The sequence below is a fragment of the Epinephelus moara genome, chromosome 6 (genome assembly GCF_006386435.1).
Source record: "Epinephelus moara isolate mb chromosome 6, YSFRI_EMoa_1.0, whole genome shotgun sequence".
In the NCBI taxonomy this organism is placed as follows: Eukaryota; Metazoa; Chordata; class Actinopteri; order Perciformes; family Serranidae; genus Epinephelus; species Epinephelus moara.
In genome coordinates, this window is record NC_065511.1 from 40,818,761 (window position 1) to 40,831,038 (window position 12,278).

At 40.2% G+C, this 12,278-nt stretch overlaps 1 protein-coding gene across 1 annotated transcript; it reads right to left on the reverse strand.

The window, feature by feature from the left end:
• Window positions 1-2,118: 2,118 nt before the first annotated feature.
• On the reverse strand, window positions 2,119-12,243 carry sri (sorcin). Its single transcript, XM_050046219.1, has 9 exons — window positions 12,129-12,243; window positions 11,809-12,003; window positions 9,176-9,217; window positions 9,007-9,076; window positions 7,599-7,642; window positions 5,080-5,227; window positions 4,745-4,858; window positions 3,649-3,707; window positions 2,119-2,443 (listed from the first exon to the last, which is right to left on the reverse strand). Exons 2-9 carry the CDS (start codon window positions 11,911-11,913, stop codon window positions 2,417-2,419), a joined length of 609 nt encoding a protein of 202 aa, XP_049902176.1. The 5' UTR covers window positions 11,914-12,003; window positions 12,129-12,243; the 3' UTR covers window positions 2,119-2,416.
• Between the last annotated feature and the right edge of the window lie 35 nt (window positions 12,244-12,278).

A 12,278-nucleotide genomic window follows, 5' to 3' on the forward strand; every position in this document is an offset into this window, starting at 1 on the left:
TGACGGTTATCATAGCGCATACGTTTGCTTACCTATGATATTGAAAAAAATGTAACTGGACGTTGAATCTCCCGTTTATATTAGTTATGTTCTAAGGGGAGACTTACACCACATACCATAAAAGTTTGCAATTTCAATCGGTTGCTATAGCGCCCCCCTTTGGCCAATTGATGTAATATTGCTTCATTCACATCCTCCCATGACCCTCTGCCACTGTGCCAGATCTCACATGGATTGACCAAGTCAGTGAGGAGAAAAACATGGAACAGACACACAGACAGAGTTTTGGTCATTATATAGTAAGATAATATACTGCAGGAATTTAGTAATGAGAACTCAAATTATGGTGCACAAAACACAGACATAAAGATTGTTCACTGCAGCCTCAGTTGTGCTATGGTTAAATGCTGATGTGATTATTTATCATAACCCTAAAAATCCTTGGCCTGTCAGAGGCGTTCAGTTATACTGTCCAGTTACATAGAATAATAGACATCTTTCGAGAAAAACAAAACAAAAACACAACGCCAAATGTATGCAAAGTTAAAGTTTGTGCAGTGCCAAAACCAGTCACTACTTGTTTTTTGTTTTTTTCACAGTATGGTACACATGCCTCCATTTTTTTCCCAAAGACTGTGACGTACAGACGACGGCGAATAAGAAGAAGCTTATTGCGGATGTGTCAGCACTGATGGATCTCGCCAGCCCGTCCTGTCAGCATGCCACGCTCTGTCCTCTCCTCATGATATGTTTTGTTTGAAATGAAAATGAATGAGCACAAACTGTTCGCAATGAAAACTCTTACAATGGTAGACTGATGTCTGTATGACTTTATGTAGAGGTTCTTATTTTACTAGTAGTATAAAAGGAAATATACAAGACTGAGTGAAGATATTTAACCTGTTGCCACACAATAAAATAAATTTAAACAGACCTGTGGAAATAGAGATTTCAAATAGTTGTAAACTGTGTGTTATATTGACCTTTGGCTCATCACATTTTGGTTCAAACCAGTATGCCGTGTTCACATATTTCAGACTCTTTAACATGGGATCAAATTGGTTATGGGCGGTCCAAGCAGTGCGATCATTCCAGAGTCCTCTTATATTTGTTCTGATGAATATTCTCTGTGTTTTGTACTTATTTTTCTTGTATTAGTGCAGCAAAAACTGTTAGACCAAGATACTGTCATCTACTGTCCGTCCCCTTCAGTAGTAAGAGCTCTGGAATACATGCAGTCTGCCTTTGATGATGTTCAGACCCTCCGAACTCAACTTAAGCTGGTGTTAAATGCAGAAAAATCCAAAACCAGTGCTATTTTCAAATGGCAAAGAGTTAACATCTAATCTTCCAAAGATCTTAACTACTCAAGGGACTGAAATTGAAATGGTTACAACATACAAGTATGTAGGTATCATCATCGATCAGAACTTGTCTTTCAAATCACATATTGAAAACTTGTAGTCAATGTGATTGTTCCTAAATCATTTTAGAAATTGTGCTCACATCATATTTGTTCTTGTACCGGACCTTGTATTCCATGTTAATTGGATACTGTGGTTTGCCTTGTTGTAACTTGTATCAATCTTTTATGCTGCCCTTTGGGATGCGCCACGCTTGTAAAAGAGATTTTTAGTTAGGTTTTTACCTGGTTAAATAAAGATCGCCTCCAGCATCCACACATTTTGGTCTTTGTTTGGTTTTTCTTTTTGCTTCACAAACCTTACACTACACTATTTCTACACTCACTCAGATCTACACCACCAACTTACTGATTATCCACACTCTATATGAAGATCTTTTTAGTTATTTACTTTCACATGATGTGTGTTTTTATCTAGTGGAAGGATTTTTCAGTCAACACTGTCACTGTCATCATGACCATACCTTCTTTTATATTTCCCGTGGTATATAGTAGCTGTAGCCTACATTAATTTAGGACAGGGGTTTACCTGCACACAAGTTTAACGGACGAGGAAGTTTTAACTGTTTCAGTGGCCTATATCATTTTTCACTTTAATTTGTTAAAATGTTTCAGTCACTCTGCATCTGAGTTCAAAAATACAAACAAATAAAAACAACCCAACCATTCTCAAAGAAAGGAGCCAAACATCAGGCTGTGATAGACGTCATGTTTATTCATTTCATACATGTTTACACTGACATGCACCATGGACTAACATAGACACGTACTGTAGAGGTTTGTTAGTGGTACAACCCGAAGTTACTTTGTTCATATAGGTTTGTTAGTTTATTACAAAACAACTCTGTTAAAAAAAAAAGTTTCTGGTAAAATGGAATGTGACATTAACATTTCAACGACGATTAAAAATAAAAACAATGAGAGTAGTACATGCTGTTAATATGAGAAGGTGTTAAAAGGCTGGAGTGTCCCCTCTGTTTCGTCTTTTCCTCTTCATATGCTCATGGTGACCTGGATAAACTACAGAGAGAGAAATATATATTTAGTGTTATTGCACAACTCATCATCAATCATCTATCAGTCTGGTCATTTACTACACCATTTATCAGAACAAAGAGTTCACCAGAGTGTCGAACAACACTGGTTAAAGCTGCATTCATAGATGTTTTGGTGGGAAGTTAGCCAACACCTTCCTACTGGAGATGATCGAGCAGACACACAGCACTCTCTCTTTAGATGCTAATGTTGTCAGTCTCTAACTGTGTCTGTCTGCTGTTTGTTTCTGTGCAGGCAGTGTACAGTGGGTTTATCTGGTATCAGCTTGTTCGCTGAAAACAGGGCTGAAGGGCAGCTAAAAGGAGGATGAATATTAAGCCTGGTATACACTGTACAATTTTGGGTTGTCCCAGATGAAAGGTGACCAACGTGAAAGAAACGTGGCCATATCTTTGGTCCTGGCTCTAAAGCGGTGGTCCTACGTCGCACAGTGAGACAGGTTCAAGGACTGTCATTGGCTGTCAAAGACAGCCTGGGATAAAATTCTGACAGTGTCAGTTGTGTTTGTGTGTCAGGACACAAACCCAACTCCAAATACACACTCATCTTCCTTCATATCTGCTGAGTGTTTAAATACAGTAGTTTTCGTGTATCAACACAAAAGGTCATGATATGTCGGTGGTGCGTTCACAGCTTGTGAACCCAAAAAACAGTTAATGCAGATTAAAGAAATGTGTTGCTAAAGATGGAGAAACACCAGCAGAGATAAATAATTGTGTAGATGTGTGCTGGAGCTCTGAAAGGTCACAAAACAAAATAATAATCCTTAGAAACTGTTTTACAGTAACTGAGTGTATAAACACTGCAGTTACTGTAAAACTGTAAAGTACATTATTTACTTGACATTAATTGCCACAGTAGTTTACCATGTATAGTGTCTGCATGCTGTACAAAATATTCAGAATTTAGTCAACAGTATAGAATTGAGACGCCTATTGAAATTACTGTAGTTAATTTTAGCCTGTGAAGTGATAAATACATTGCTGATCCACCCAAATGATTCTGTGTTTGGATATCAGCTAACCTGTCAGCTGAGACAAATGCTCTAACCCAGCTGTCTATTTAGTTATTAAATTCAAACAGCCAGTTCTCCTGTGCAGCTCTGATGGACTCAGGTGTGCCGACAGCAGCAGAGACATTAAAGCTTCAGAAAAGTGTCAGTAACTTACATCATCATACTGAAATGTGGCCTGGCCATTTCGGGTTGTGTCCCTCCTTTGGAACTGATCTGAAAAACATGAAAACAAACGACTTGATTGACTAATAAATACTTTAACCATTAATTCTGACAACACAGACTTTCAAATTAAAATCTCACATAAATTACATATTTAAACAGTTCAAATACAAAAAATGTCCCCTGGGATCTATATATATAAATCAACAGGTGATATCCTTCTTTTAGTAAAATCCTAAATGATTGAGTTGGTTTTTTTTCCCACCTGGACCTTTATGCTCTGCCATTTCTCCTCTAATCATCACGCTGTAACCTGTCACAGGCTGTTATGATACCACAACTATCACACATTCACATGTATGTTGTTTTTTTGTTGAGCTGTGAGCATCACGTAGGTTTACATTACCAAAGGTTAATGACAAAATCAGAGAGTAGAGGGAGAGACGCTGTGCTGCTGCCAGAGGAGCCGCTGAATGAGTTCCCTCTGAGCAGTAAGTCACTAAAAGAGTCTGAGAAGTCCGGGGCTGTTCATAAAACATTCAGGACGCCACAGTTTATTCCACACTACTGAAGCTGCTCCTCTTTTTGGAACCACTGTAGAGTCTGTAATAATTTCGCTTTCAGCCGTGCTTGTTGTTGCCGTGGGTAACAGCATGACGTCAATATGTCAACAAGTCCAAATATCAGGAATATCACGATATTAATTTTTCAAATGATATCAAAATTACACCGGTATTATCGTGAGTGAGATGATATGGCACACTCCAACAGGATGGGATGTGTGGAGCTGTACAGTCTACAGCAGGTTAACAGCACAGAAACACAATTTTAAAAGTGCTCCTCTCACATCTTGTCTTCAGCTTGAATACAACCTAAGTCAGAAGTAGAAGAAGGATTAAAAGCATTTAGTGCTGGTGGACAAGCTGAGGTGCATGTGATCCACAGCTGCCTCATGAGCTCAATCAATTGATTTGTCTGCTACATGAAGCTCTCAGTCATCTGCCAGTGTTAGTTCAGTGTTTCCTCTGATGGTTTCTGGTATTTTATATAAATGGTCTCAGACTTAACGCGTTCCTCGGCTCACTCACCTGTCAGCGCGCGGAGTTTCACACAACAGCTGATGAAATCATCAAAGGCAATTCTGCCGTTTGAGCTGTAGCGCTTCATGAGGATGTTCATGGCCTGAGGGCTCAGATTAAAGCCTGCGGAGAAATACATACTGACATTAACATCGTGCACTGAGAGCAGTCGCCTAATATTTGTGTTTACTCTACGTATCTTGTAGCTTATCTGCTTTTATGCAAATCCAAGAAGTTTTTCTCAAATAAAATCTGTTGCATGTTAGATTTAAGACTGCTTTGTGACAAACTGAAAATGAAAATATAAAACTACAAGATGTCTAACAGGTTGTTTTTGCCCGTACCCATGGTGTTGAGGGCCTGCTGCAGCTCCTGGCCCTCCACAGTCCCACTGCGGTCCCGGTCGTAGGATGCGAAGGTGTTCTTCCAGCCGTTCAGAACCTGAGACAGTTCCTTGAACTCATTGAAGCCCATGCTGTTGGAATGGTCCCTCTGAGACAACACAGCCAGTCAAGGACCAATCACACACTTCTCCAGTTGTATTTTTGCCAAGCACTTCACTCGGACGTGATTACATCTCGCCAGGTCAAATGTCTCCATACTCACTGAATAATCCTCATCCCAGATGGGAAGAAGATAACGGATAAGACATTGTGGATGCTCCAATTTCATATTACATACTAATATAATACAGTGTTTACTGTATGCTGCACTTCAAAGTATACAGTTTTTGCAGGTAGTATTAGAGAAACTACTGTATTTTACTGACAGGAAATGATACAATACATCCACCAAATGATGAATATCAAACTTACACCAAATGACTTTCCAAGCGTTTTCACTGTAGCAGACAGATTTCCAATGTCAGAACAAAATCATGAGAGTTTTTCCTCAGTTGTTGCACGCTCCCAAGATCTTAATGGTTTGATGTAAGGTGGCCATAAAACTCAGTCCAAGCTGAGCTCAGTGTTTTTCTTCATCTTAACATTCCGATAAAATCAAACATGTTTAACTTTTTAGTCTTGGCTCATTCAAATACTGAAGTTCAATGATGTCGGCATTGTCAACAACCAATAGCTGCACTGTCTTAAGCACCAACCAGGAAGTAGCAGAGTGGATAGAGAGTGAACATGGAGGGGACTCCCGGGGGGGACAAGAACGTGAACAAGTCTGTGTTCTCCTGTACTGTGGAAGGAGGAAGAGAAACTGTTGGAGTGAATAAAATGATTGATTCAGCATGTATCTGACCCGCCAACCGCATATTTTAGTGAGACCTAGTTTTTGAAACAGTTCACATCTCATTCCCAGTTTCCTCCCCGTAAAAAAAACACAGCTAACCAACGGAGGCTGGTAGCAAGGTGAGATGACAACATCCAAAATAAAAAGTTTGTACACAAATACAGTTTATCTTTATGGATTATAATGATGCTGAATTGCAGAAGGAAGGGAGAATGCCGGCCTAAATAAGCATCCCGATGGCAGGTTTAGAGCCACAGTCTATGTCTGTTGAGTCAGACTAGTCTTAGCATAACAATGTCCCTGCGCACAAAGCCAGGTTTACTTTGATGATTCTCCCAGTTTGGTGTGAACGACCTTCTGCAAATATTAAACACTTCTCTGTGGACGTCCCTCTCAGACTCTGTAAACTGCTGTTATTAAGCCACTCTTAAACAATCTAAACACCTCTATTCATGAATAACTACAGGCCAGTTTCAAACCTCCAAATCTCAAGTAAAATAATTAAAACTTTATTTTTCAGCAGCTTAACATCTACCTGGCTCTAAACAATTGTTCTGTTTTCCAGTGAGGATTTCAACCACACCACAGCACCGAAACTGTTCTATTAAGGTCGTGGATGACGCTGAAACAGAGCGGAAAAGTTTCAGTGTTGGAATTATCAGCGCTGCATTCTGCAACATCTCACTGGACAGACTGGAAAACTGGGTGGGGCTTTCTGGCAGAGTGTTAAACTGGTTTGAGTCCTAATTAAAGGACTGGGACTGTTTTGTGTTGATTGTTAATTACATATCTGAGTGTACGAAAAGGAAAGGTGGAGTTCCCCAAGGCTCCGTTCTTGGGCCACATCTACATGCTCCCTATAGCTCAGGTTATGGAAAACAACAAATCTTAAATATATTTTTAGGAGGGCTTTTTGCCTATATTCCATAGGGCAGCTATAGCGTGAAAGGGAGGAGAGGGGGGATGACGTGCAGCAGAGGGCTGTGGGTTGGAATCAAACAAAAGACATGGCACACTTTGTATGTGGGGCACCTGTTTCACCAGATGAGCTAATGAACGTCCCAAAAAGAACAAAACATCCTTAATTAATCATGCAGACAACACACAGATTTAAAGAACAATGTCCCTAGGTGTATCTGGTCACACACAAGCACTGAGAAAGAGCATTTTACAAATCAGTGACTGGATGGGCCAGATTTCTCAAAGATAAAACAGAAATAATTGTTATATTGTAAGGCTCTGTTTTACAACAACATGCAGGTGATGTTATACTGTATAACTTCAGTCACACAGTATGAAAGTGGAATTAATTTACAAATGAAAAGAACAAAAAAATGCCAAACAAACATTTAGTGAACTTTTTAGAAGCTCCAATAATCATGTGCCAGTGCAGACACTGCAGCCTGTGAGAAAATGTTTGCGGTCTCGACTGGGTGGTGGCTGACAGGAACATAAACATGTTTATGCATCAACAGGTTGGTTGAAACAGGAAGTTCAACTATTTTTACTCTTGCTGGGGTTTTAACCACGAATGTTGATGTGAAATTGACATTTGTAATTAACAACTTCCATCTTTTGAGTCAACCTACTAAACCTCTGTGAGTGGCTGATGGGTGAAGGATACATCCAACATGCTGATCATCAGTCTGCAGGTCTCCAAGCAGAAGGCTGTAAAAGGAAAACACAGACTGTAAGCACACAGGCTAAGAACAAGTCCACACTCATATGGACCAAGAATAAACAAAAACTCAATGTACATGTTGACAAGTGGGAAAATGTTGAGACTCAATGCATAACAGGCAGGAATGGTCTTATCCAAAAATATTAGGGCTGCCCCCTAATAGTCGACCAAATGTTAGTCGATCAGAAAGGTCATTAGTCGGCAAGATGTCATTGGTGACTCAGTCACAGAAAAAAATAAAATAAAGTAAACTCTATCAGGAGCTGCACCTTGTCAAAATAAATCCAAACCTATATGACTGGACCATGTTGGAATTTAATTTGAAAGGACAGACACAGGAAGTGTCCACGCTCAGCAGTCAGACAGGAGTCAGGTTAATTTCCAGGGCTGGTACCTGCGGTTATTCCACAGGCTAGTTAATAACATGTTGGGCAGGAAATCCAAAGTGTGGGATCATTTTGAGAAGGTGAAGGACGAACCCAAGGTGATATGTAAACTCATCTTCATTGGTCGACTACAAACATGACATATCGTGTTTGTGGAGGGCTTTGAAGGTGAGCAGAAGGTTTTTGCGGTCAATTCGGTACTGAACAGGGAGCCAGTGTGGTTAAATGATAATGGGGGTGATGTGTTTGGATGATTTGGTGCAGGTAATGATTCGGGCAGCAGAGTTTTGAATGATTTGAAGTCTGTTTATGAGTTTGAGGGGAAGGCCAGAGAGAACTGAGTTATAGTAGTCAATACAGGATGTAACAAATGCGGGGACCGAGTCTTCAGTGCTGGACTGGGACAGTGATGGGCAGAGTCCAGAAATGTGGCAGAGGTGGAAGACAGGGTCATGGGTAATGTCTTTTTTTATGCAGGGTTTGAAAGAAAGAGTGCTGTACAGAATGACACCAAGACTCTTGAACTGTCTGGACCTGGCTCGTCAGTGATGATGTGCGGGACTGTTTACTTCCCTACAAATAAATTCACTATTAAAAAATAACATTTTTACAAGCTTGACTTCACTTGGAAAAGGTCTGGATTTTCCAAATCTTTGCAACCCAGGTCCCTATGGACTGACTACATGGTTTCACACTTTAACCAGAAATCTGTACATTTATATACTGACAAATAAATTGGTATTAAATAAGATAACAGTCTTTATCTGCGAGAGGTGTTGCAAAATTAAGTCTCTGAAAACTGAAAAAAACATTTTAACTGAATTGTTACCTGAGCAGACACAAAGAAGCAACTTCATGTTTAGAAAAGTGGCTTCTATGTACAACAGCATTAGGTTAAAATTTGACTCAGACTTAAAGAGCATTTCCTGTTTTGAGTGTATATCTAATCAGTCTGGTGTCCTTACGTTTGTACGATCCAGAGATGCCGGACTGTGTGAGGCAGCGCTGCAGCTCGTCTGCTGAGATCTGTCCATCCTGTCAGAGAGAAGGGAGAGAAACAATGTCAGAGTTCAGTCAGATAACACAAAGATTAGATAAACACCAATAATGAGTGTTACAGTGGGGGTGTTTTACCTGTCCAGCCACAGCTGAAAAATATCCGTAGAGAGGATCCTGCTGCAGAGACACACAGAGAAACAAGAAAGTCTTCAGGATGTTTCATTAAAGGTTTCATGTGTCCATTAACTAATCGCTTCAGCTCTGAAGATGACACACCTTAATGTGGATTATATGTTACAAACCTCCAGGTAGGGTTGTTCCTAACAACTAATATTCCTGACATTTAAACACAAGTTAAAACGTAGACTAGTCGACTCTAAAAGTAAGACAACACACACCAGTCAGAGGTCTATGTGGAGACAGATTTGTCTCAACATTACTTGTCAGCTGCATGTGATCATTTTGAAAAGAACAAAACAATAGCCAAATTTGTTGACCTTGTTAAATTCATTGAAGGGCACGCATCAGACCCACTCTTTGGATATATCCAGGATATTGAACCTCAGAGAGATTTAAAGATTAAGTTCACAACCAGTGAGTCAAGCAATGGCTACGAAGGAAGCAGCTTTGTGAGGAAATTAAATGTGTTATTACTGAATTAGCAGAACTTTGTTAGCAGTTTCTCTTCAGTAAAGGCAAGTCTGATAATACAGCAGGGAGGAAGAGTAAAATCAGAATCAGCGGCAGGTGAGATGTTGATGAAGAGCTGCAGACAACAGGCTCTTACTGCACCTCTGCAAACAGCTCACCTCCAACAGGTAAACTTCTTCTACCTGCCCTGCTGTGGAAAAACACATGCAGTAGAAATAACAGAGGACTTTAGCTGTGGATCAGCTTTTAAACGTCATTACTTAAGACAACCTGTCATGAGTTTGAGACACACCTTCAAGAAGGTAGCCCTGATGTAATGCGGAAAGAAGAAGAAAATCCGCACACTGAATTAGAGCTCCCAGTAAGTTTTTAATGACTAAAAAAGCAACGTTGAAGCAACTTCAGTTGAAGTTGCCTGAAGACCATTTGGGTCGAAATGTTGCTTTTTTTTCGACCCAAATGGTCTTCCTCAGGCAACTTCAACTGAAGTTGCTTCAACTGAAGTTGCCTGAGGAAGACCATTTGGGTCGAAACGTTGCTTTTTTTAGTCATTAAAAACTTACTGGGAGCTCTAATTCAGTGTGCGGATTTTCTTCTTCTTTCTGCATGGACCCCTATTATCCAGCATCCGGCCTAAAGCAGGATTGGATGTGCGCACAACTACTCTGTCTTCTGAGCCCTGATGTAATGGAAATGACATCACAGGTCATCCTAAGCCAGCCGGGGTGTGGAAGGGAGGGAAGGGTTAGACAATAGGTTTATTTTTCCTTTTGGAATTTAAATAACCACAAAATTTGTGAAACATATGGACATACTGTATATGGATGTGATGCCACTATGTACATATGATTTATTGTTAATACTTTGCAAATAAACTACATCAAAATTTGGTCCTAAAAAACATATGAGATTCCAACGCTATCCAAACATAATTCTAGCTGCAAAACACATCAACGCATATTAGAGCTACGTTATATCAACAGCTACAAAAAGTTATCTTGCTGTTACTTTTACATCACATAAGATTATTGTGACTATATCATCATACACAACAAACTTCCACCACTTTTCCAGAACTTTAAATGATTTTGACTAATTCCCAGGTTTCCTATGATCGTGGAAACCCTGAAAGTGAGTTTACGTGATAAACAAAATTTAAAGAAGCTGTGTTTCCATTATGTAATCATGATTTTAAAATCGTCCCTGTTACCTATCTGGGAGCCAACGCAGAATGGCGAGCATATTTCTGTGTGAGACAGCTCTGTCTGTTGTTTGTGCAGCATTTGAGTAATTTACCGTCTGTCAAACAGACCTCACAAATGTCTCTTTAGCAGCACAAAACTCCTCTTCATTCTCACATAATCAGCACCAGCTGCCTGCATGCCTCACATTGTCCACCAGCGCTGAATCACAATGTGTGTTTAGGTTCACCACTGAAATGACTGATCTGATTATCTACTGTGGGACTGTGAGTGTGTGTGTGTGTGTGCTCTTTAGGGGCCTGTGAAGAAAAAACCCCACCCTTCCTCGACCCCGACTCATTGTGACTCCATAGCTGACAGCTTTAGTGACTTTTCAGATTACTGTGTTTATCCCCTTCCTGTCCACTGGAACCCATTTATCTCCTCACTGCTGCAGATCAAACTACCAGCAGCAAATAAAGAAATGAACACAACTTTAAATGAAATGCAACATTAATGCAGCAGTGATATTAATCAAAAAACACCACATAAAGTAGAACAACAAATTTTTTCTGCACTTTTTTTTTTTAACTTTTGATACTTTGTGTAATTTCCTGAATGCAGAACTTTCACTTGTAGTGGAGTATTTTTTCACAGTGTGGTATTTTTCCACTGGAACTTTAAAAAAAGGCGTATGGAAGCAATTAAAGAGCACTAGCGTTGATAGTTAGCTGATATCTAACAAGTTATCCACATTTATAACACATTTAACTGATGAATATAATGTAGAAACATTTAAACAGGTGCTACACCTGCAGCTTTGAGCATTTATAGAAAGTAAAACACCTCATTTCAGTCAACTCGACCCACTTCCGCACTGTTTGGACAGGACGTCCCGGGACGGTGGACACATTCAGCTTTAATCCGGTTTCTTACCGCGACTCCACCGGGGGGACCGCCGTATCCACCGGGGGGAGCACCGTATCCACCAGGGGGTCCACCATATCCACCGGGGGGAGCACCGTATCCTTGGTAGGCCATGATTCTGTTATACACACAGATAAGACGAGGAGTTCCGGTCAGATTTCCACCGCGGTTCTTAACTTCAGAGGGTGTGTCTGCAGCTGTTCCCTACAAACACCAAAACAACGAGATTATAAAGTGAAAAAAAGATTCCTGAAGCACCAAAACTACGTTAATATGTTACCAGAATATAGATGTTAGATAGATGTTTCTACATCACGGGATAAACCGACCTGACTGCGGCGGAAACAGGTAGAAATGCGAAACCTTCGAGATGTTTGTTAAATGTCCGGTTTCCTCACTGCTGCGTTCTGATTGGCTGTGAGTGACCACATGACCTGTAGTGGACCAATCAGATCAGAGCGCTGGCTGCAATGCTTTTT